The sequence below is a fragment of the Pocillopora damicornis genome, chromosome 14 (genome assembly GCF_964200805.1).
Source record: "Pocillopora damicornis chromosome 14, jaPocDami1.2, whole genome shotgun sequence".
In the NCBI taxonomy this organism is placed as follows: Eukaryota; Metazoa; Cnidaria; class Anthozoa; order Scleractinia; family Pocilloporidae; genus Pocillopora; species Pocillopora damicornis.
The window spans coordinates 14,848,094-14,873,091 of record NC_142683.1 but is presented as its reverse complement, the minus strand read 5'-3'; the positions used below and the strand labels follow the sequence as shown (position 1 = coordinate 14,873,091).

Below are 24,998 nucleotides of genomic sequence, written 5' to 3'. Positions count from 1 at the left end.
CATGATAGTTTAAAATCAAAAGCAGTTATGATCATAAAGTCCTTTTAAATTCACTCATTTGTGACAAAATACTCTTTTAAATACGTCTGCCAGAGAATAAAATAAAAACCAATTGGGCTTGAAATTCATAACTCCCTGACATGACATGAATTTTTTTAGCAAACTCTTTCATTGTGTCACTCACCCAGTCGTGAAGTAACATGCTGGCTTCAGAAGAAAGATTTGAAGCACAACCAAGACAATAAAGATTGTATAAACCTTCTCCTTTACAAGAGACACCAACCGTGGTGATGCTGTCGTCTTTCAAGCCAAACATTCATCATCAAGTCCACAGGTCCGTTTTGTGAGTTGTCAACTGCTGCTTGAGTGCAGTTTTATGCAAATATGATCACAATTCACAATATGCGTAGTAAATTTGACCAATGATTCTAATTTAAATGAAATTTGTTTAAAAAATTTCAGTGATGAAGAGGTGATTCAATCACACGAACAGTATTTTGTTCTTCTCACAGCTCAGAAAAACAACAGAACAGTAAGTATTTCACAATTTTAGCCCAAGAATCTAGACCTATGTCAAATCATTTTGGCAAATCACAAGACACAGTAGGAAAAACAAAAACATATGCCTTAATTAACAGATGTGAGTCATATCATTCATGTAATATTCACCAAAATTTTCCAGGCCTGTAAAAAGATTCTGTTAAGGCAATTTTCACAAAGAAACATATCATGGTTTTGAAGAAGTGTTTATATCTGCTTATTAGTTTGTTATTTAACAAGAGTCCAGTAAAAAAATCCCCGTTAAAAGTCTTTTAATCGCCCCAGCATATCTGAGGTATAAATAATTGATCAGCTTCCAGCTTTCTGAATTGTAATTTAAGGCTTGTCTGGAAATAATATAAAACTGTTCAATGTTTCATGTGCATGGGAAAGTATACAAAATTATGACAGAGCCATAGCCTTTCACCCAGAAACTAACAGCATTTCTGGTTTTTACTGCAACCATAATGATGGACTACAAGAAATTAAAACTGTACCCTGTACATGGATGCAACTTCAAGTATATTTTACATGTAAACACTTTGTTCTGATAAACAAAATGACTTCATTTACAAATATTCTACATCTTCTGAGTAAAGACTCTCAAGCAATATCTTATTATGAAAACCATCACTTAAAGACTTAGCAAACTTTGTGAAACACTATGCAGGAAACATGACCAGTTTTTTTATTTTTGTTAAATTTTTTATATAATCAACAGACTCTCATACCAGCATACACAACCAGGCTTTAAAAAAACCAAATAATGTAATGAATATTTTACCTGACTGGCTTTCAGAGTCTCTTAAAAATTTTTTTGCAACATAACTTCAAAGTCCTCTACTAGGAATTGTAACAATGTCAAATCTTACACTTTAGTCCATTAGTAAACAAATGTAATCTGTAAAACACTAGTGGGCCATTTATCGTTGACAAACACTTTCAGAGATCAAGAGAAAAGCCCGATAACATTGAGTCTTTGGTTTTGGCCCAAGCAACCAATTACAGCCATTTAACTACATAACACATTCTTCCTGACATCAGAATCCTTAGTAAATGTTTTGTCTCATTTCAAAGGAGGTCATTTGACAGCCCACAGCATCAATAAGCCACCGGAGATCATAGAATTATCCAGCTTCATCGGCACAATAACAACTTCCCCCTAAATCTCCACACCTTGGTCTATATGTTTTCCCTATTCAAACATGGACAAAATTCTCTTGTCACTTGACAGTACTCTACTTCTAAAACAGTTCTGGATGAAATGCACTCAGTTCAAAAGCAATTTTTATTAGAATAAAATATCCTTTTTGACGACTTTTTTTTCACATGCTGTATCCTTATCATTCTGCTGCATTGTTATTAAGTATGAGAAATAAAAAACACATTCATGCATGTATGCATATTGCTTTGACAAAACACCACACTCTCAGGACTGGACAAAGAGAAAATTAATAGTTATCAATTGGGAAAACATTAACCTGAGCTCACAAGTTTTAAGATCAAGTTTTGTTACATTCAGTCACAAATTGGAGGGGAATACTGGGGGGTTCTGAACACTGTAAAAATATTCAGCAAATTCTGGAAAATCACAAAAGGAAAATTGTCAAATACAGCAATACTTTAATAACAAGAAAAAATTCATGCCGAATCCACTACAGTAACTTTCTAAGTTACAAATTGAGCAAATAGCATGGAAATAACAATTATTAAGCATTTGTTATGGAACATTACCTAGGGCTATTTTCAGTTTCGGCCTGTTTCTGAAACAATCACAAACCGGAGGAGGCCCAGAATGGTGGAGCAATAGTAGTACAATCATTAATCCCATCCAAAATGCTTAACAACCCACCCACAATTCTGAAAATACCACAAGAAAAATGTCCAATTCAGCAATACTGCAAACCTAGATGTCCCCCTCAAATTGCCCTCAAGGCAACAAGCACTCACAAATGCAAGTTTTTTGCATAAAGGCTACAAATATGAATTGAACAGCCTGGGAAAACATTATGTTATCAGGATAATGTTTAAAGGCAAGGCAAATCTTTATGAGTGATAACTGCATGGAGTCTGTGCTTGGATTCCGTTAACAGCACCCAAGTACATGCACAATATGCCTATCCCTGGTTTTTAAAGGGTGGATAAAGCTATCTACTGGATAAATTTCTATCCAGCAAATAACAAAATTTGGTATGTTTTGTTAGCACTTATCAGCTGTTGTTATCTACACTGTGAAAACCTAGGCCCTGGTCCCAAGCACCATAAAAGAATAACTAACAAAATAAGATCATTTGAGTGAAGGATGTGTGTTGTTTGCCTTCTGAGTTCACCTACATAAAATATAAAAACAATGTATGCCTAAACCCCTCAACAGCACAAGTGTAAAGATATGTCTTTGTAAGTTTTGCATCTGCATAATGTTCACCTTTCATTTGCATCATCATACACTGCACAAAAGTATCACATATCAACATTCCTATCCTAACAGTATGAAGAAAGTTTTCACCATGGACCTTGTTCAACAACCTACAGCCTACTACTAGCCTTCCATAGTTCAATGGTGAGCACCTACAGCACTAATCAGAAGGTAGGTTAAACCTTATTGAGAGCACTTGGCTTTCTTTTTCTTTAAGTTTGCCTTTGTCTTACACTGAATAAAATATTCTCTCAATGTTCACTTCTGCTTCTAAATACAGTTTTAGAAGTTTTCAAATCAAATGTATTCAGTAATGTTTTAAGTGGATACTTGCAATCTTCAGTTATAATGCATTTCAATGGATGTGGGAAAACAGTAAGTGAAACCTAATTATTTATACAAAGATGGGAACCTTGTACAAAGAACAATTTAGAAATGAGAACCCTGTACAAGATATTCATGTATGGGAACCCTGCACATGATAAAACCTTGAAAGAGATTGGCACCTGTTCAAGGGGGTGACAAGGGGAAAGTTCCACACTTTTCATTTTCTCCCTCAACAGGAACTCGGATAAGCTTCACCAAGATATGCCTAATGGCTAATAAGCTAAGTTTAGCCTTTACAATGACAGTTACAATGTTGACCTAGAGTTTTTCACCCAAGCCAAGCTGTTCAAATTGAGTATTTCTTGCCAGCGCCAGAGGCATGAAAACTAGCAGGTACTAACAGGTACTGAAGAATTCCAATTTTCTTTGGAGGAGATACTACTCCAGCACTGAAAACTTACAGACGACAGTTTTTAGTGATGCAAGCACAATCATTTGATATGGAAACATATCCTCTTGAGGAAAATGTTTGAATAAACTCTTAACCACAAGTATTGGTGCTACTATTATAGAGAGCACAGGAATTAAAATAAAATCTTGATTTAATAAAGAAATTGTTTGCCATGTTCTGTCTTCACCATCTTGTTAAGCCAAAGCACAATAGTCTCACTGTCTAAAGATTGCCAAAGATTTGGTAGGACATTTTGTTTACAGATCTCTCTTTAAGAAAGCTCAGTTCTAATCTAAACCAGTGGACTGTTTGCTTGGCAACAAGCTTGAATTAGCTGAGAGACGTGGCGTATTGCTAAGTAGGTTACATGTAGCTTTGGATGGTTATCAAGCTATATATGGTGCACAGGTATGACTGTCTGAAATAGGTGCAGGCCTCACAGTAACAGTAAGAAAAAAAAAATCAACGGTCACAAGTACATGTCAGAAATTAAACCTTGATACAGAGTTAGTGAAATCAAGAACAGAACATTAGCCCTTGTAAAAAAACTGCTTGGACCTAACAAAAATACAATGGAAAGCATTTATCACCAAACTAATTTCAGGGTCTCCAAGAACCACAGCTGCAGTAACTGACTTATGGACTCACTGCACAGGAAACTACATCAGAATTCACAGAATCTAGGCCATGAAAACTGAATTTTTGTATTTATGTTCTACATATGCATTACAAGCTTAAAACTGTTTAAATAAAATTTACTGATGTATTAATCGAATCCAAAATCTTAGGTACTGAGGTGATTATTTCATTTTCACACCCTGAGGATAAAACCATTGTTAAACTAATTAAAACAGTTAATAATATAGAGTGAAACAGAAAGTTTGCAAATCTAAATTGTATTAACATATTTTCAGACTGCAAAAGTTATAAATTTGGCTTCTTATGTCACATTTCACAAATTTATGCACAGTCCTGTAGAATACCTTGCATGTAATGCTTAGGGTAAATCTGCATATCTATGGACACTGACTTCACTAACAGTACAGTACGTTCCTAGAATCTTCCATCTGTTATGAAATATTTCCTCACAAGGAATGTTTCAAATGCAAAATAACATCATCAAAATCTTGGGGATATGCTTTTAGCAATGGTTTCTTATTTGAATATTCTGCTTATAGGCACAGATAATATAAAACACACAAACAGGTATCTGAACACCCTTATAACAACAAACAATTACACGACTGTTAGAATATGCTAATTTGCCTTCCTTTGGTTGTAATTGTTCAAAACATTGAAGGGAAAAAAAAAACCATCAGAGCTAAGTTGTTTAACATTAACATATTCTCTGATAAATTATTTTTCACAATTCCATCACAACTTTACTTTAAAATTCCACAGAAAAACAATGATCAGGCCATTATTAAGAGTACACTGGCTAGGAATTAGCGTCAGTTGAAACACACAAAATTCTTGAGAATTAGCTTCAATAAAAGGATGCAATGATTGCCGCTCGAGTCTTAAATACATGCGTCAAACAAACTGAACACAAAGAACTTACCATGATTAGTCGAGAACAAAGAATGAAAATGCAGCAAAAGAACAAGGCTTATGTCAGAGAATGTCACTTCTTCCCCTCGAGTGCAAGTAAAATGTTTTCTCAAATCAATTTTGCAAAGGTAATGTTGAAACTCCTCCAAAGCAGAATTTTTCCAGACTGAAAAATACACACTCCACCGGCTGTGTGCTAAAAAAAATTCACTCAGCAGCTTAGTGGCCCTTTATGGTGAAATATCTCAGATGGAAAAGTGAATCTAAAGCAGTAAAAACAGTCTGCTGTTTAGCAACATTCTGCATATCAATTCATGTGGCCAGTTACAGCTGCATTTATACGCACATAGTTTACAAATTTTGTTTGTATTAACATATCTTTCGGCTCGCTTGATTGGCTGTGCCACTATCAGAGTCATTTCTGCTCAGCAAGTTCTAATTTACCGTCATTTCACTCTCAACTCATAACTTCACAGGCAATAATACTCAACTACGTCACCCAGAAAAGAACATACTTTCATAACAGAGAAAAATCATGAAAGCAAGAGCAAAGAAAAGGAAAGCTTCAATTATCTAATATGAGGTTTAAACAGCCACGAGCCACCAGAAAAGTGTTATTAAAAATTCATGCTGACAACCATGTCTTGCTTTCAAGTAGCAGTTAAGAAGGAATGCTTACATGATGTGACCATTAATGACAGCAGAACTCAGCTTCAATTTTTCAAAGACAGGCTGATAATTTAAAAGCTTTAAAACAGTGTACAGATATGCACTAGTGATAGTCACACTAACATGACATTATACTGATATTAGAGAACTAATTATGCAAGAATTGAATATTTAACTGACCACCTGCTATACAACACACATCAAACATTCATGGCAACATTAACTGAGTTTTTTATTTCTCCAATATGTGGACCAGACATTCTATTTTCCTTCACACACAAACACACACACAGCCTCAGAGCACAAAAGCAAAATTCACCATTTATTTTCAACAAAAAAACACACCCTTGAAATGACATTGCACAGGAATTAAAACCGTTTTTGTAATTATTATTTAAACTTAGAATGGCTTCTGTTTACCATGTTGTCATGATGAAAAATCAATATTGTATTCAACACAAAAAATATCAACTTCCCCTCGGAAAAAATTGTTCAAAAAAAGCAATTCAAAAACAGCCATTGCACTAAGAAAAATGCTTCTTGAATGCACACACAAGAGTAAATATTTTACCTAGATTCAAATCCTAAGTCTGAAAATTCAACTCAGTAACACATATAGAAATTTCTGTACTAGTAATTCAACACTGTAATACATGTAAAAATGTGCGTAATTCAACTCTGTAATACATGCAGAAGTTTGTGTCAACATTCACTCATGGTAATTTTGAACACAATTAATAAAATCTCCATTTTGTATTTTTGCTTTCTGTAACCACAACAAAACTGGACTACAACACAATATTTTCTTTCACTGACCAATTAGAAACATTGCTAAACAAACCAGCAGAACTATAACGTTATTGACAAACTGGCAGTGGTTGCTGCAATGTAGCTGTGATCTTTATATTCTGTTGTATATGCACTACATGTACATGTATATCGCATAAAACCAAAATAAATTCACCCGCTCTGTAAAATTTAGGTCATGAGAATATAAACTATGTATTACACAGAAGCATCACATTCAAAGACTCAGACAATTTTTCCATCCCTGGCTTTTAAGCTCTGATCTCTCTAACCCATAAAAAAATATGAAATAGTCTTAGTTCTAAAGTGAAATAAATTTTGATAACCAAACAAGATGAAAAGAATCGCAGACAACTCTTCAACATGTTTGACTTCAAAACGAGGAATAGATTCTGTATTTAAAGTTCCTTTTTCATCGCACTTTCTAATTCTATCGACTCTGCTTTTAATTCAAAGGACACGCCCTAAGGCATAAGCAGCATTTGTATGGATAATATAACTGATGTGCGTTACATAAAAATGGGGCTTAGGAAAATGTAAATGCAAATTAAGTTGCCATGAAAACAAAAATAAACAGTGACTGCGTAAATACATATTACGAGAAACAATGAGCAAAATTTTAAAAAATAAGAAAAGCAACCAAAAAAAAACAAATGTAAAAGTTAAACTTCTCTCCAAAAATTAACATACACTTATTCGCAAAATTTCCCATCATGATCTGTGACACCCCAACAGCAGTGTGTACTTTTATATTCTCCAAACTGTTCTCAACACATTTCTTAAGGGGCTGACAAGGAGAGTTTGTTTAACAATCTAGAACTTCTTTAGTTGGGTGATCATTTCATTTATTCTTGTGACCTTTGAGTATGATTCAAGGATGATATTGTAAGGAGAAAGTAGATGCTAGTCACCGGCAAAAATTTTAAATTGTTATCATTTAATTTCAATGCTTCACGGATGATCTTGCTATGTGCTTTAACCCTGTAATGCTGAAGATCTGATCAGTGCTGCAATTCTCCTTTGTGGAGACATATACAGTACTCTACATTTCATTTAACTTTGATGAGGGAATTTGGTAACAGATCAAGATAACACCCTCAAGCTGATGAGACCAATGTATCAAATCTGTTAAAAAAAAATTACAAGTTGATCACTTCCAGGTGTTAAACTTGTTCAAATGAGGATAAATGGTGCAGGTGCTATAATCACACCACAGTTGTTTTCTCCAAGATATGATTAATTTTACAAAAATTTCTGCATCTTTCTGATCAAAATAAAGTTGTTGTTTAGGTGTCCAGCTCTAGCCCACAAGAAAAATTGAATGCACATAACACACCATCAAGTTTCTAAAACTGCGTAATTTGGACATGTATTCCAAATTTCCAGAATGTGGATGAATTGATGCATGCCATTCTAGAAGATTCTTTGCAAATTAAGGAAAAAATAGCAGTCTTTAGTCAAAATATTGTGACTGATATTTTTGCTCGCCTTTCAAAAGGAAAAAAATACTAACAATATATAAGGTTGTAGTGCATAATGGTTCAGAGCCCAAAGAAACTATTATTACTTTGCCACACATCCAAATTTAGGCAAGAGAACAGACAGACTCCAAAAGAATCACAAAACTACAATGCTTTCTTGAGCATGTACATTTTGAGGCAGATTTATACACAGCCCCTCTCCAAGATTCCCTTTAAGAATGAATAATTTTGTTTCTCTTCTAATGGCAGATTCATATTCCTCTTGCATTAAGATTTCTCTGGTAGATATAATGCAACAAAGTACGCTACATGTACAATACATTTTTATTAGACTTCACACAACATAATGTGCACTTGATTTCAGCAATGGTCACCAAATTAGATTTCCACTACAACAGAGCACACTACAGAACAGAAGGAAAGAAGCTCTCTATTTCTCAAATTCTGAAGACCAAACAAATTTTCAAATATTTACCAGCACTTAAGCCACCCACACTGCCTAGCGCTTAAGAAATTCATTGTCAATGTTGCAAGATGACAATATATTTCAGCTGACAAGGTATTATCTGTTTTTGATACAGTTGTGTCCATTTACTGCATAAGCATAACATAATGCAATTTCAGTGTTAAAACTTGCAAGCACTGCTACCAGATAAGAAAAAGCTTAGTGTACTTAAATGTCACTGAACAATTACTAATAGATGTGTACTGTAGTAGTATTGGAGAAGAGGCGAGTGATTGAATTACAACTCTGGATTCATTCTTTTCAGGATAATAGAGAGAAGTTCTTAAATATGAGTTGAAAGAAACCAAAGTATAAAGAACTCACTTACAATTTTTGGTACTGACAACATGTTCCTAGACATCACTTTAGATGTAGGAATAAAAAACAGACCTCTGCAGTAAAAGTTTACCAGTGGTTATGCTCCCTCTCACACTGAAAATGGCCACACATGTCCACAGCAATTTCTTTCATAAACAAGTAATGAACCACAGTACATGCCAAATACTTTTTAAAGAGATGTTCTACAAACTAGAACTTTCTAAATGGGAGGGAAGTTGAGACACGACACTCCAGAAGCTTCTTCATCAGCAAGTGAGAACAGTATCCCACAATGTGAACAATGATTACTTTAGATTCAATTGTTTTTCACTTATCAGCCTTGACTACAAAGATAAAGATGGAGTTTAACAAAGAGATGTGTCATAAAATTCCTGAGATATGAAGCTGAATAACAACAAAAGTGAACTCTAGAGTAGAACATTTTTACCATCTTAAGACAGTAAACCAGGTTAGTCAAACAGATGCACACTACACAGAGTACTTTAAACAGCCTTTGGAGGTAAAATAAGAAACAGATTTTGCAGATTAGGAGGAGTGATCCACATTCATGACAATGTTTTCCTGAGTAAGGGACTTTTACATCCAAGTAGAGAATTACAACATCCTGTATAACTAATAATGCAGACATTAATGGCACTAACACATACTGTAAATCATTTTAAGGCCAAAATTGCTTCATAAATCTCAAAATTCAGGCCAAAATGGTGCATACTTCAAACATTACATCAAACAGACATACTGCACAAAACAAACTTCACCAGACATGTCTTTTCAGCAGTCATGGATAAAAGTCCAAATTGGTAACCATGTCCAGATGTAACATTCTATCATTACAATCAGTATATTTCAAATGCTTCTCTAAAAATGAGAAATGTTCACAAAATCCTGCTAATAGGTCAAAATATTACAACATAACTGATAACTAAAAGTTCCATCCAACCATGACTTTGAGAGTCAAACTATGTAACAGAATCTATATAAAAATTTCACCTTCTTCTTCTTGGAGAAACGAAACATTTTGAGACCAGGATTTGCCTAATTTTCTCTGAGGACAAGCTCCAAACTTCCTAACAGAACACCAGACAAATACCTTGAAGCATCCTTCAGAAATAAACTGCTCATTAGTCTAATTATCAGGTCATTGATCAAACATGCTCATGTCCCAAGTATCAGTTTACAACAACATTAAAACATTCCCACATTTTCTACGTGTATTTGCCATTCAATTCAGGACAGTTTGGATCCATGTACATGCTTTCACATGTGTTTTCCTGACTCACAACACAACTAATTTATTCTTAGAGCCTCTATAATTTCAGGTTTATCCTGTAACAAACTGATCTAACGTATAAAAAGACCAAGACAGCCATTTCTATTTCTGTACATGTCCATGTATGTCTGTTCACTTACTGGTTCACCACAACTGGAGTCAAAATTAAGTTTCATAGCACCTTCGTCTTAGAAGATTTGAGAAAACTTCACCTGTGTAAAATGCACTTCCATAGAACAAGAAATTACAGAAAACCTCCTCCGCCTTTAAATGAAATTCTGGTGCTCCTTTGAGAAGAAGGAATTATTTTGCTCTAGCAGATCAAAAAATGTCATAATATAATGTTCAAAATGTAAGTACAAAATCACTTTTTTTCCATGTAGAGACAACTTCAGCTTATAAGCCAGAAAGCTCATTCTCAGTTCCACTACAGTAGCTTAGAGTATTGTAACCCAACCCATCTTCCCCCTGGACAGGATGCCATTACATCCTGAGGCTACACCCTACCAATTTGACAGTTTTTCCCATCATTTTGCCGATACCTTTTCAGATATATGACGGAAGTGCTGTGACAGGTAACCCTTTGACCTCTGAGAGTGACTAGCATCTAATTTCTCCTGACAATATCAATCCTGAATCACATGTTAAGGTCACAAGAATGATTACTAATCAAAGCAGCTCTTAGAAAAAGATGTTTTCTGTCTTGTCACGAGCGTGGGACAAGGAAAAAATTCTGAGACTCCATGACAAATCAATGTCCATAGCACCATGTTTAGTAAATAGAGTAAGAGAGAGATATTAAGGTTTGAGCTCTGTAAAAAAATAAAGAAAGATGTTTTTTTCATCTTGAAGAAGTTCTTGGTTTTAAAGAAGCTCTTGATTGTTAAACAAATCCTCCTTATCAGGACCTTAGGAAATGTACAGAGAACAGTATGGAGAATATGTATACTAATGTTAGAGTGTAAATTATTGAAGGGTCTTTGCCACGAACCATAGATCCAGGGGCGTAACTTGAAACAAAATCCTATAAAATTTTGGAAATTATATTTATCAATTTCTTCCATAACAACAAACAGTGCATCATTCAAGTCTCCCTCATCAAGAAAAGTTCTGGGACTTAACCAGTAAAAATAAAATGAGAAAATTATTTTTTCCAAAATTAGTTTTTTTTTTTCAAATTCTATCTACTGTGACTGTAGGAGCCTTCCTTGACAAGAATACAATTGCATTTTCACATTTTCCAAAATTTAAATGAGTTTGATTGATCTCCAATATCTATCATGAACCAATACTCTGATCACTTCATGTCAAACTATCCCTCTTCAAAAGCCCACTAAAATTTGAATACTCAGAAAGTAACTTAGTACTCGCTAGCAACAACTGAATTTCAAATCTTGAAAACACAACTATTCTCACTTCTTATTCCAGATCAAAAATTGTTAAATTGTTAAAAAGAAATCACATGGCTAAGCAATTATCATTTGATCACATGCAACACTACCTGAAATCCTGGTAACCCAAAAATTGCTGATATCACTCCTTGCATAAAATCAGAGTCATTCATTTCAAAAAGATAGCCTCTTTTGTGTTGCTACAATTTAACATTTAGCATTCACTCGATTTTTAAAGAAAACTCTGTTAGCTCATCAACTTGTGAGGATACATACATGTACGTGTAGCTTATAGGAAAAAAACCCTTTCTTTAAACAGGCTATCGTTGTATACGTATGTGTAGATGACAATTACTTTCGAAGGAACACGTCGAATGAAAGTTGAAGTAACACGATACCTTCGTCATTCGACAGATCTTCAAAAAATGTCAACATAAACATGTCGTGGAGACAGATACCTTCCCGTACATAACAGATCTGAGTTGCAAATACTCTTTAACAGCTCTTGTATCAGAGATGTTCAGAAAGTCTTTATAATTATTATGAGATCATATGTTCGAAGAATGAATTATCGTTACAATTGAGCAAAATGACCGAAAGCCAGTCAGCTAAGAAGCAATAAAGTTACGTTTGTAGGATTACGAAGGACTAACGGCCATCAACTAACAGCGATTAAGGTTTTATTATTACCTAAATATATAGCTTAGAATCATTTCTCCCAAAACGCCAGAGAAACGAAAGTCGAGCTATTTTATCAAATAGAATATGGGCACTGAAATGTCTACCGAGCTCAACACGCAAAGTTATTTTGGGTAAACACGAGCGATCGTGTAAAGAACTCTCGATAGTAGAAGGCACTTCTACAACCAGAAAACTGTAAAAGGTTTCAATTTTTGTATACAACAGCTTGCTGGGAGAATAATTATGCAAGAACGTAAAAAAATCTCACTGTTGTGAAGCCTGACGGTTTGTTCTTTTTACGTATTGATATGCAAGTATGCCGAGGTAAGCGATCAAAATGAAACAAAGGTCTAGCCATTTCTATGACCAAATTCACCAAAACATTCAGTATATTTAAAGCGCCACAACCCAGACAAATCATAACATTTTCTATAGGCCCAATTTTGAGTTATTGTCGAGGTAATAAAATATATACATGTACCTTCGGGTAGCCGTCCAATTTGGTCATATGAATTCTCCTCGGATATGACGGACGATTCCAGACCTAGAAGTAACAAAAAACGCCGGTTTTAAAAAGACAATGGAAGAAAAATAATCCCAAACGACCAAACAGACGAGAAGACAGCTCGTTTCGAATGTAGCTACGGTGAATGATAAAAAACGTTCAGGGAACGAGTTCGTTTGATCATACGTTCTCTTTACCTGATCATGAATATCGCTTGCAGTGGACACCGAGATCGTCGAACCTGTGTCGTCATTTGCCTCCTGAGCCATGACTTGATCTTATAAGAAGAATCATGCCATGGAAAGAAATATCTGCACGATTCGTGGACAACAAAATAAACTTTTCAGGCAATGTATGAATATAAGATCTTCACCAATACCACATAGACATCAGCAGATGGCTGCCCCAATGTGTGACGTCACCGCAACGTCGCACTTGATTGGTCTCCGGGAACAGCCTCGCTTGAGAGTAGAAATTTTGAGGAATTCTACGGAGGAAAGCGGTGGAACACTTTACAATACCTAACGTAGAATTTCTACAGTCCAATTTCATCATTTTCAGTTTAAAAATAGCAACACTAAACGTGACCCGGAAGGAAAAATACTGTTACTAAATTTACAGGTAATTCGCTTCCCGTCACTAAAATATTCGGGCGCCCACGGTTTTCAGATGGTTGAATTTTCCGTGGGAAGGTAAGGAGCTAGCGAATATTCACTTGATTGAAAGCAAAGTGCACATTTTCGAGAAGTTGCGCAATTTCTGAAGCAACCAGGAAGCTTTGCTTCTGCATTTTTTTTCTCTCAGATATTGGCCTAGATCGTGTCATTCATTCTTATTTTTCATTTTAATTTAAGGAATTCCCGACATGAATTTTGTACGGCGTCAAACTTTAAATGTATACTCGTCTCGACTCAGTATGGGGCTACAGAAATTGTCATGAAACACAAACATAACAAAATGAAAACCACGATGTACAGATATCGCGGAAAAGCTTCTAGAGCCGAATACACGGCAATAATACAATCTCGAAAGTTCTTTTAACAAATTGACCACGCTAGAAATTAACAGTTTAAAGTCACGTAAAATAAAAATCGTGCTGCGACTTTCCCTGTTTCCTCGCTTATGTAAATTTAGCATTTAATTAAAAAAGCATTTTAAACAGTTTAATTAATCACTTTACACCCTTTGGCTTGCTATTATTACGAGGAATTCAAGATCAGACTTTTTACAAACAGTTGTAACAGAATTTAACGCGATCTAGAGAGACTAAACACATAGAATTTGCACTTAGTTAAACACACTATCTAAAACAAGCCATTTTCCAATTCAGTGTAACACCACAATTTCTGAACAGGATACGCATTTAAAGTGAGTATTAATGACTCATTCTGCGGTTTGAAATGAAACAAAATTTAATCATAGAGGTTCCTTTAGAAAATATGTCATAATATAAAAGTGCCATGTTTTTGTCTGTGTGTGTTTTTCTTTTTGGCTGCGAGGAGCGCAGATGACTTCAAGCATGCGGTCGACCGTTGGATCTTTCAGGAATTTCATTAACGAATAAGTACGCAAGAAATTCCCCTCTGACGTAATGATTTAATTATACCACGGCAACAGGTCTGAGGACTGTTATGGGGGTTGCTAAAAATAGAGCGCTCTTGGTCGCTCAAGAGGAACCTTGACGTCAGACCACGCAATTCACTGTTAACCTGGTTTATTTGGGTAAAAAATTGTAGTCGAATGTTTTACCTGAGCGACCATCGATTGGAGAGATACCAGTATGTAAATAATGAGGGTTTTTTTCATAATTAATTAGCATACGATGTGTCCCACAATGATCATTACATATTCAGATAGTGGTTTGGGAGGCATGGAAAAGGTTTCAAAACTGCGATGCTAGCATTTTCATTTTTTTCATCCTGCGAGTTTAGGTTATCTTCCACTCTGACGAAAAATGAAACTGGAAAAAGCGGAGGTTATAATTAGACTCTCCATGTAAAATACATGTACGGGCCTACGTGCGTGGCTGTTGCAATTCTCGTTAAGTAATTTGTGATGCCTTTAATTTTAAAGCGCATCTGTAATTTTATTATTCACGCGATTTTGCTTGTGGGTGAATATTTCGATTCTATACTTTCCTAGCTTGAAATTGTACATCTAACATTGCTGGTCCTCCGCGAATGCAATTTGGGATGTGACGCACACAAAGGATTTTTATTATACCTCACAGTCCAATTAGGCCCCCCTCCTAGAGGTTTCCAGACTCCATTCTTATTTGATCTGAGTCTACATTTATTTACTTTTTATTTTTTCAATGGGACACGCTTTAATATGAAACGCTAAGTAAAAGCGTGACTTAAGCGGGAGAAGGCAAAGAGCGGAAGAGAAAATGCCAAGAAAAAGCATGTGTTTTCTGAATCAATGTTAAGACACCCCCCTCCCCCCAGGCCTGTTCCGATTGCGCTCGGCAGCAGTTGACGTTTGGAGCAGCTTTTTTCCGGTTCTGGCGGCACGTCGAGCAATGTTTACCTTTCTGAGCTATTTATGAGCAAAATTTATATGATATAAGTCCAGAGTACATATCAGGCACAAAAAAGTCAACTATGTTAAATTTCAATTTATGCGAATTTCTTGAATATTTATTAATCTCTTGAATAAATGACCTGTAACTTAACAGCGTTTTGCTGGCCTATTGCGATCCTTGTCTAACATCCTATCGGATTATCGGCTAAAATGACGTTCACAAGACGTCAAATGAACCATGTGCTCTGTTCCGTTAGACTTAAGAGTGTCCTTAAATTTTCCTTCATTTGCGAGCAACTCTTTGAAGCTATTTTTCTTGACCAATGTCAGAAATTATTGTGAGGAACGAAAAAGAAAGCCTTTAGTTAACGTTCATATTAAAATATCGAGAAAGGTTAGGTATAACTTTTGAAATTTAGGAAGCACCTTTGTGTATTTTTTGGAATTTTTTTTAGAAACTTTTTAATTTTCCGGTGAGCACTTTACAGGCCTATCCCCGCTAAATTACTGGATCCACCTCTGCATAGCCTGCTCCAGGTGTTGTGTTCGTAAACATGGTGGGTGAATAATGCAGAGCAAAAATAGTAGGAAAGCTTGTACAGTTCCGCAAGTCGTCACCAGACTCCTCTTCTTTCACTGTGCGTTGCCATCCTGTTCCGTAACCAGAACGCCAGGAGAAAGCGTGAGAAAATTAAACTTTGTTAAGGCTGGCTTTCTCTAACAATGTACTCGGAATGAGAGTCGAATTCATAATCAGTGAGGCAGACTGATACAATTCGGTGAAAATCAAACCAACAGAAACAACTTTGTGGCTTTACTTCCGACTCCGTTGGTCAATATCGCGGATGCAATGGGAGCTAGATTGAGTCGTAAGCATTGGGCGGGTTGTCAGACCTGCATTACGATTGTTTGGTAAAAATCATGTTTTCATTGAAACATATGCGCTTGGGTCAGGCCTCTCCCGATTGTGTTCGGGCTAAGGGCAGCTTCTAACCATCCATTTCCGTTCATGGAAAGTAAATTAACTAAGACAGCCATTTTTGTGCTTCGTTCTGGCCGATTATCCGTTCTAATATTACATGCTTTTCGATTTCCATTTGGTCCGAAGGGCTCCTTCGACTCTGACTCTGTCACCATTGAAAACCGACCTATAAAGACTCAAGATTTTAAGGTTTTCGATTTTCAGTAAAATGAAAAGAGGGTTAGGCTCATGCCGATTGGATTGGTCTCAGTGGCGCAAAAACAAGACTTTTTTTCGTCTCGGATGTTTTCATAGAAATCACACGAAGCAAGGTTACTTTTGTTGCCAATTCCTAATGACTTGCGTGACAGCGTGACAGGTTACAATGGAAAAATGAAATTACTCATGGAAAGTCGATAAAATCGGATGATAACAGTTTTTTTAGAAAAAAATCAAAACGAAACAGGAAGAATTATGCATAAGGATGAATATGATTAACCCACCGAATTCCATATATGAAGGGTTTGAAAAATTCTCGCCTCCTGAATATGTTTGGATTCATGCGAAAGCTTAAGCTGTGCTGCATGCGCTGTTTCTCATGAAAATTTCTAAAGAAATTGAACTGCGCTTCGGGCCGTTTGCCTATTTCCTGCATTGATTTTTCAGTGGCTGCAAGTGATTTTTTCCTTCGTTCTGAATGATCGACGATTTTGATTACTTTGGTTTTAGTTTTGCGATCCAAAATCGAAATTCGCTCTAAAAAGATTTTCAGTGAAAGTGTTTCAGTAGCTCATTTTGGGGATTCAGTCTGAGCAATGCTTTTTCGCAGCGTTGAATGTCGCGACAGTAATACTTAACTGTTCAGTGCTATTTAAGATATTTTCTTAAAATAAAATATGCGTAAATAGTAATACCATAGCGTAACTAAAGTAGACATGCGCTATGATTGGTCAATTTAGAGGCCCGTCGTTCACTGTGCGGAGCGCTAATTTGAATTGAAATCCTCCCTATTTGAACCCAGGGATATGCAACATTCGGATTTATGGCCCGCGCAATCCATAAATCTGAGCAGAAATAAACTCGGTCGGTCTGAAACTTTTTGCACGGTACGGACCTCGAACTTGGTTAATAAGAGTCACCTGCTCTGTGACGAATAAATGTTCTATACCAACTTTATGCAAATAATAGATCAGCAAGTGTACTTTAGATATTACTCACTGATTTCCAAGGGAAAATACTTGGTACAGTAGTTATTCAGCCATAGAACTGCAGGTTGTGCCGGTTCATCGGCATATCGTCGTAATGCGTCGAGGAAGTTACGTCTTACAAATACTCTTAGTTTTACCCTTCTGTTTTATTTGACCGATGAAAGCGCGCGTAGATTGCAGTTATTTTTTAGGAAACAAAAAAAATGAGATGATGTCAACTTTAGGAAATGATAAAATTTTTTTCAGAATTGAATTTGCATGCGCTTTGACGTCATTCGTGCAACTTGACGGGTGCTATCAAAAATCTGTTTTGATAAGCAGAAAATCGTGTTCATAATTTCAAGGAAATAGGGGCCTTCGATTAATTTTTAAAGGGAAATGAAGAAAAAGAATAACACATACTGTTATATCACAGTTTGAGACGAAATCGTTTAGCTGCAGAGTGTATGCATTTTTGTAAACCGACGCTATCACCTTGGCAACGGAAAGGATATGACGATGGGTAGCTCGTTTCATTGCGAAACTTTCTAAATGAGTGATCACGTTCTCACAGCTTTACTGGGAATGACTGCTTGATTTTAATCGTGTGAATTAACGACGTAAGTAAACAAAGAACGTGACATCGGATTCCTGCTTCCTTTGGCAAACAATGCTTTCAGGAGGTACAGTGATAGCAAGATGATAATCGATTGTTTCTTCGTTAGAAAAAAAAACAGGAAGGGATTCTGAGTCCTCGGTTAGATTCCTACTCCCAAGGATAGGCTTTAGGTGATAAGTTAAACAGAGGAAAAATAAATATATCCTCAGTTAACTCTCAATTACACCTAGTTTTGGCTTAAAAATAGATGAAGATTTGCCTTAGCAAATCCCAACCAGTAAACTTGCATATTCATTTCATTTCATTTAATTCATCTATAATTATGTAATTGCATCAATAGGGGAACTGAATTCCGAGTGTAGAAAATCCCTGGGATGTCAGATTAGCAGAAAAATTTTACCCCTTCATCGAGGGCCCCTCAGGGATTATTTTAACCACTGACTTACAGGCCTTGAGATGATGATAATAATAATAATAATAATTATAATACTAATAATAATGATATTGATAATAAAAGTGAAGAATCGCCTCTGTTCATCACTGACGGCAATAATTTTATTTAGAAATAATGATCACCGGGAATAGGGGAACAAAATTAAAAAGAACTTCGGATACCAAGTTAGTTGTGCCCACATGAGGTAAACCGAGCGATAGAAAGGCAAGTGAAATAACTTTTTTCGAAAAATGATTGGTCAATGTCACAAAGAATTACAAGAAAGTGCCGTAATCAGGCTAATGCTGTTAGAAGATTCCAGAAAGTACTATGAAGGCCCCAATGTCTTCGTGGAGCCCACGCAAATCACCTGCTTTTAGAATCGCGTCGATTCACGTCAGTTCTAACGTAAATGATTAAATTATAGAAACGTTAAAATATGCATTGCTTTTAAGTTAAAACAAGTAAGTGTCTCATTATCAGACGTCCCACTCACGCATCTCTCTCGTGACCATCACGCGTGACGCGAAGCGATGATAGCGCATGAAGTAATATACCCACAATGCCTCAGAGCACTATTAACCGCGCGGAACTGGGGACAGAAAAATCTGTCGACTCACCGCCATCTTGAAAAGCTACAATTTTCTTTCAATAGTACTTTTCGCCGTTGTCTGGCATTCCTGAAGCAAAATGCCTGGAACAGAGGAACCGATTACTAAAGTGGTGGTCCACCCAATTGTATTGCTTAGCGTTGTCGATCACTTTTATAGAATGGGTAAAGTTGGAAATCAAAAGAGGGTTGTTGGAGTATTGTTGGGTTCAAGACGAAAAGGTGTACTCGATGTAGCTAATAGTTTTGCTGGTGAGAGATTTCTTTCTTATTTAGTACTTATGAAAAGATAAAAAAATTAAATAACTCTGGCTGTACTTGATCCTTGCAAACTCTGGGTGTTTTTCCAGGATCGGCTGGATTGAATCTAATTGATCGATCGTTCAGCTTTGACACGCACGTGTCAAAAAAAGGTAAAATTTCCGCACAGCCCCATACTATTGTAAAACAAATCTGTTTTCCCAATGGCAATATATTGTTTTGGTCACTGTTTTCTCTATCCAAGAACTGAATGCATAATGTAGTATGGGGCTGTGCGGAAATTTTACCAAAAAAAACTAAGCTTTTTTGTTTCTCTCTTAGTTTCTTTACACCTTTAAGAAGACAGTGATCTGATCTGTGTGTTTTCTTTGATAGTTCCTTTTGACGAGGACGAAAAAGATCCAAATGTGTGGTTCTTGGATCATGACTACCTTGAGAACATGTATGGGATGTTTAAGAAAGTCAATGGTGAGTCTTTGAATCCTCTGACCCCAAAGAGGGACTAGCATCTAATTTCTCCTTACATTATCACCCCTGAGTCAGACAATTAGGTTACAAGAATAAAGGAATGATCACTGACTGAAGAAGCTCTCTTGCTGTTAAACAAGTTCTCTTTTTCATTATCATAAGAAATGTATAGAAAACATTGTGGAGAATATGCAGGGCGTGAAATTGCGCCTAATACAGGCGCCAATGTGACTAAATTTTTCACTTTGGTGACCAAATCCTGAAAGTTAGTCGCCAAATTGGCGACTAGAACGTTTCATCATAACCTTACCAAGAGATATAGTGAATTAAAAAGATTTGCAAAGATAAATCCGCGCAAACTTCCGTGTTAAGTTTGTTTCCAAAACGTAGCACAGGCATCTCGATTGATAACTAGACGCCATCTTGGATTTAGATGAGCCTGAACGTTGTATATCATCCATCCTAGTGTCCACTTTGTAGCACATTAAAGATCTTTTCCCTAACTTAATTTTGGAGGGTCTATCTAGAACGCTGACAGCGTAAAGAAAGATTTTGTTTGTCTTTCCAAATGGCGACCAACTTTTTTTGAATTGGCTACCACTTTGAAGGATTTAGGAGCCAAGTGGCTATCAGAAAAAAAAGTTAATTTCACGCCCTGATATGCATACTGATATTAAGGTGTAAATGGTTAACTCAACAGACTGCTGTCTGAGTTTCTTGAGGTGAAGTCCTGTTGCATTGAACCTTTGGTGAATTATATTAAAATGATGGGAATCTAAGATGGGGCAAGAGGTTACAGTTTGTGTTTCTTTATTTAATTAGTTGCCCTCAAGGGTTTGTAGGAGTCCTGGAAAACCTAGAGAGTCCTAGAATTTTATACTGAAATTTTCTAGGACTGGAAAGTCCTGGAAAAAGACTATAGATCTTGGAAAGTCCTGGAACTTGGCTTAACACAAGCAATAGAGTTTTCAGGATTAATGCTATAAGAAAGAAATAAAGCCCATAAGGAAAATTGATTTGAAATTTAGATAATGAATGGTTTTAACCCTTAAACTTCCATGAGTGACCATGAGAGAATTTCTCTTTACAATATGAACACTATCAAGCAGAAAAGTGATGGGAATAAAGAAAAAATCTTGATTAGGGGATTATTAGCGATCCAATACCAAATTCTCCAAACTAACATCGCAATAACTACTCAGCAGACAGTAAAGAAAAATTACTCATGAGTTCCTGGGAGCTAAAGGGACAAGGTGAAATGTAGAGTCCTGGAACGGACAATCTTAATCCTAGAAGAGTCTCAGAAAAGTCCTTGAAATTTGTTTCTGGGTACAAACTCTGGCCTTCTCTTTGATCTCCTCAAGTCTATAACAATTTACATTAATTACATAATTGAGTCAAAGCTTACCATATGTTCAGAGTTATTGTTTGCCTGTTTTGAGTTCAGTAACTTGTAACTTTTATGTTTACTTTTCTTTACTTTTTGTTAACCTTGTTTGCATGTTTTTGTTTGTTTTTCAATGTTCAAAGCACGCGAAAGGATTGTTGGCTGGTATCACACAGGACCTAAGTTACACCACAATGATGTCAAAGTGAATGAGTTGATCAGAAGATACTGCTCCAACTCAGTAAGTATTATATATTTCAAATCTTGCACCGATATTGGTCTCATATAGTCTTGCGCTGTGTAGTGTGTCAGTCTTTCACTGAGGAGCTCCTTATTCACTCCTCTGACAACCCTTTGTCAATGGGTGATTCAGCCCATGTATTTTTGGTGAAAAAGGTAGATCAAGTTTGTACTAGATGCTAGCACTGGAGCTTCCCCTTTTTTTATTAATTTCCTTACTTATTTTTTGTTGTCATTACCTCCTTTATTTTCTCACTAATGTATTTTTTTTCTTTCTTTTTCTTGACATCCTAATGTAAAGTAATGTAAATTCATGTGCAAGAAGAAAAAGTTTGTTCTTCAACCAAGTGGCCCCTTTAGGTGCAGCTTATTGTGGTTTCCTTAGCATTAAATGACTAAGAAGTATTGTTCCTCTGACCCTGAGCTGGGATGCTAGTCCACCACAAGTTTACTCCCCAGCATTTCATCAGGCTTCCCTGACAATTTTCCAGTGCCTATTTGTACTCCTAGCTGAAGAGAGACACTGTGAAAGTTAACCCTATAAATCCCAAAGTCAGTTCTCTCCTTTAGGTGTTATACATTCCCTTTTAAATTTGTTACAAGAATTTGGAGGTAGATCAAGAGGACAAACTCTACCTGACAAGTTTGAGTTTCTCATTACCTGTGTGCTGTGTAATGTATGGATATTGAGTTTTTATTTTTTCACATCATCTGTATGTGTCATCTCCCATCAGGTCCTTGTGATTATTGATGCAAAGCCTAAAGATCTTGGTTTACCTACAGATGCATATGTTGCTGTTGAAGAAGTACATGATGTAAGTTTTACAACCTTGCAATCTCAAGATTGAAATTTTTTCAGTGGCAAGTTTTGAAAATTTGGTGTGGCATCTGTTAACACTAAAGCTCTCACAACTCACATAAATTTTATTTCTGTATTAAACATTATTAGGATGGAACACCCACTACAAAAACATTTGAGCACATTGCGAGTGAAATAGGAGCAGAAGAAGCAGAAGAGGTCGGAGTTGAGCATTTACTAAGGTAACAGGTTATTGTCCCACCTGGCGTTGTTTTTTTCATCAAAGTGTTGGATGAAACATTACATTTCTTACTCTGTTTGACCCTTAAACTTTCTTGAGTGACCAAGACCAAAATTCTCTGCATACCATTAACACAATTTCAAGCAGACAAGTGATTAGATTAAAGAAAAATAAAAATTCATGGATTATTAGTTGATCTAGTATGAAATTCTCTGAACGAAAATCAAATGAACAGTTTGGAAGACAGTAAGGAAAGTTACATAATGAGATTAACATGTAGGGTATCAGTTTAAGGGCTGAAAAAAATTATGTCATTTTCAGTTATTATTGGTTAATACATGGATAATTGTGTGTTTACTTTCTCAGGGATATCAAGAATCTTACTGCAGGAACACTGTCCCAACGTATCACCAACCAGCTATTGTCTCTGAAAGGTCTCAACTCGCGTCTCCAAGACATCAGAGATTATTTGGATAAAGTCGCAACTGGCAAACTACCTGTCAATCACACGATCATATATCAGTTACAAGATGTGTTCAATTTACTACCAAATCTGAGTCTGGAAGAGTTTATCAAATCACTCTCAGTAAAAACCAATGATCAGATGTTGGTGGTGTATGTAGCTTCCCTTGTTCGTGCTGTAATTGCTCTCCATAACCTTATCAATAATAAAGTTGCCAACAGGGATGCAGAGAGAGATGAAGCCAGCAAGAAAGAAGAGAAAAGTAAAGAGATTAAGGATAAGGACACTAAAGATAAGAATGCACAAGACAAAGAAAAAGAGGAGAAAACCAAAGCGGAGGAGAGCAAAAAGTCTTAATTGTACATACACTGAATAACATTGTAAAAACAACAACAACAACAACAACAACTTTGTCTTGGTAGAATTTATCACTCAATGGAGAAATATGCTGTGGAAACCATAATTTTTATCTCTGCCATTGATAAGTATGATTTAAAAATTACCTACCAATCTTATTTTGAAATTCCATTTTAGAGTAACTTAATCTTAGAAAGTTATCTTCAAATGTGCAAAACTTTTGACAGTAGTGTTATACCTTCAAGTACTACTGTACCACCATTTTGAAAACAACTTGGTAACCTTCTCAGGAACTAGAGACCATAATGTTAGTTCACAAACAGCTGCTCTGCTTATTCCAAAGAAAAAATCTTTAGTTTAGTCAATAATGGTTTTGTGTGTGCATATCACTGAATTGTTAATCCATGACTGTCCCTAACATCAGTATGCAAATGCTCTATATTGTTCGGAATACATCTCTTTGCATGTGTGCAGACAAGGGGAATTTGTTTATCAGTCAAGAGCTTCTTTGGTTGGTGATAATTTCCTTTAGTCTGGTGACCTTTGTGGTTTGATTCAGGCTTGATTTTTCATGGAGAAATTAGATGTAAGTCACTCTGAGGGGTAAAAAGATTAAGATAGATTTGCAAGAGATGGGAGAGAAAGAAAAGTGAGAATTTGGAATTTTTTAAGCAGCCAGTTTGCTAAGCTGGATTCAAAATGGCAGTTTTTGTGGTCAAATTTGAGCATTGCAGAAATCAACTTTAAAAGTTAAGTTTACTCTTCAGAATCTCTTATTGTGATCAGTGTCATAAGTTCATATACACTTTTTGATAGTGGAAATAAATTTACATGGTGTTTGGAGCATGCTTTTCCTCTATGACATTCCCAGTGTTTGTTGATTGATTGTGTTAATACTGGATCAATAACATCCATGCAACAGATTTGATCGCTCAGGTTTGTAGTTTAGCCATTTTCTTGGTAATAAAAATGTTCAAACTCTTTGAGTCTTGAAATATTTTTACTAGTTTAAATCACTGTTACCCCATATAGCTGAGTGAAAGCTATGTTAAAATAAGCTTTTTTTCCCTTCAATTTGTTTGGAACATAGTGCTGCACCTAAGGCTGCCCATGTTGTAGTGTAACGCCATCGATTGCTGTTAGAAATATTCTGGCTATTCACCTTCGATGGAATCGATAAACTTAAGCGTAGAATGACAGAGAAGGAGTCCAAGAAAGGATAACCTTGAAAAACCGACCACTAGGGTCTACCGCTGCTTAAAAGACGCCTCTTGATTTGCATTAGACGGCCGGGCAATTGCGAAAATGCAGGTGCTGAGCTCTTTTTTCCCTTGTTAAAAATCTTCAGTTTCGCCAACTCGTCGCAACCTCTGTCATAGTTATCTCAGAACTTAGCTTTAAAAATACTCATTCTCCCTCTCTTTCAGTATAACAATAAAAATAGTACTTTACCCTGCTATAATTCGGTTACGACTCCTCCAAGGAGACTATCAGTTTTTAGAATCGCTGAGTGCAA

The 24,998-nt window shown here is 36.0% G+C and overlaps 2 protein-coding genes and 1 long non-coding RNA gene across 8 annotated transcripts in view; 2 read left to right on the top strand and 1 right to left on the bottom strand.

The window, feature by feature from the left end:
* The window catches only part of LOC113682176 (voltage-dependent L-type calcium channel subunit beta-2), a 28,291-nt gene extending 10,462 nt beyond the window's left edge, over positions 1–17,829 (bottom strand). The window contains exons 1-3 of one of the 6 annotated variants that reach the window (XM_089193711.1): positions 17,636–17,829; positions 13,131–13,420; positions 12,910–12,972 (exon numbers count right to left, since the gene is read on the bottom strand). In XM_089193711.1, the coding sequence (XP_089049837.1) occupies positions 12,910–12,972; positions 13,131–13,202 (135 nt within the window). In that variant the 5' untranslated portion in view covers positions 13,203–13,420; positions 17,636–17,829. Of the gene's footprint in view, positions 1–184; positions 364–5,295; positions 5,636–9,075; positions 9,373–10,076; positions 10,225–12,909; positions 12,973–13,130; positions 13,516–17,635 lie in introns of those variants that run through there. The other 5 variants (XM_027199329.2, XM_089193713.1, XM_027199330.2 and 2 more) reach the window with 5 other exon arrangements.
* Positions 2,600–3,646, top strand: LOC149034641 (uncharacterized). The gene is made up of 3 exons (XR_016182910.1): positions 2,600–2,730; positions 3,029–3,127; positions 3,520–3,646. It is a non-coding gene; the product is annotated as an uncharacterized LOC149034641 (long non-coding RNA).
* Positions 17,830–19,110: 1,281 nt separating the features above from the next.
* Positions 19,111–24,463, top strand: LOC113682183 (26S proteasome non-ATPase regulatory subunit 7). The gene is made up of 6 exons (XM_027199337.2): positions 19,111–19,518; positions 19,903–19,995; positions 21,526–21,623; positions 22,357–22,437; positions 22,572–22,663; positions 23,029–24,463. The coding sequence occupies exons 1-6, from the start codon at positions 19,347–19,349 to the stop codon at positions 23,480–23,482; spliced, it is 990 nt and encodes a 329-aa protein (XP_027055138.2). The 5' UTR covers positions 19,111–19,346; the 3' UTR covers positions 23,483–24,463.
* The last annotated feature ends 535 nt before the right edge of the window (positions 24,464–24,998 follow it).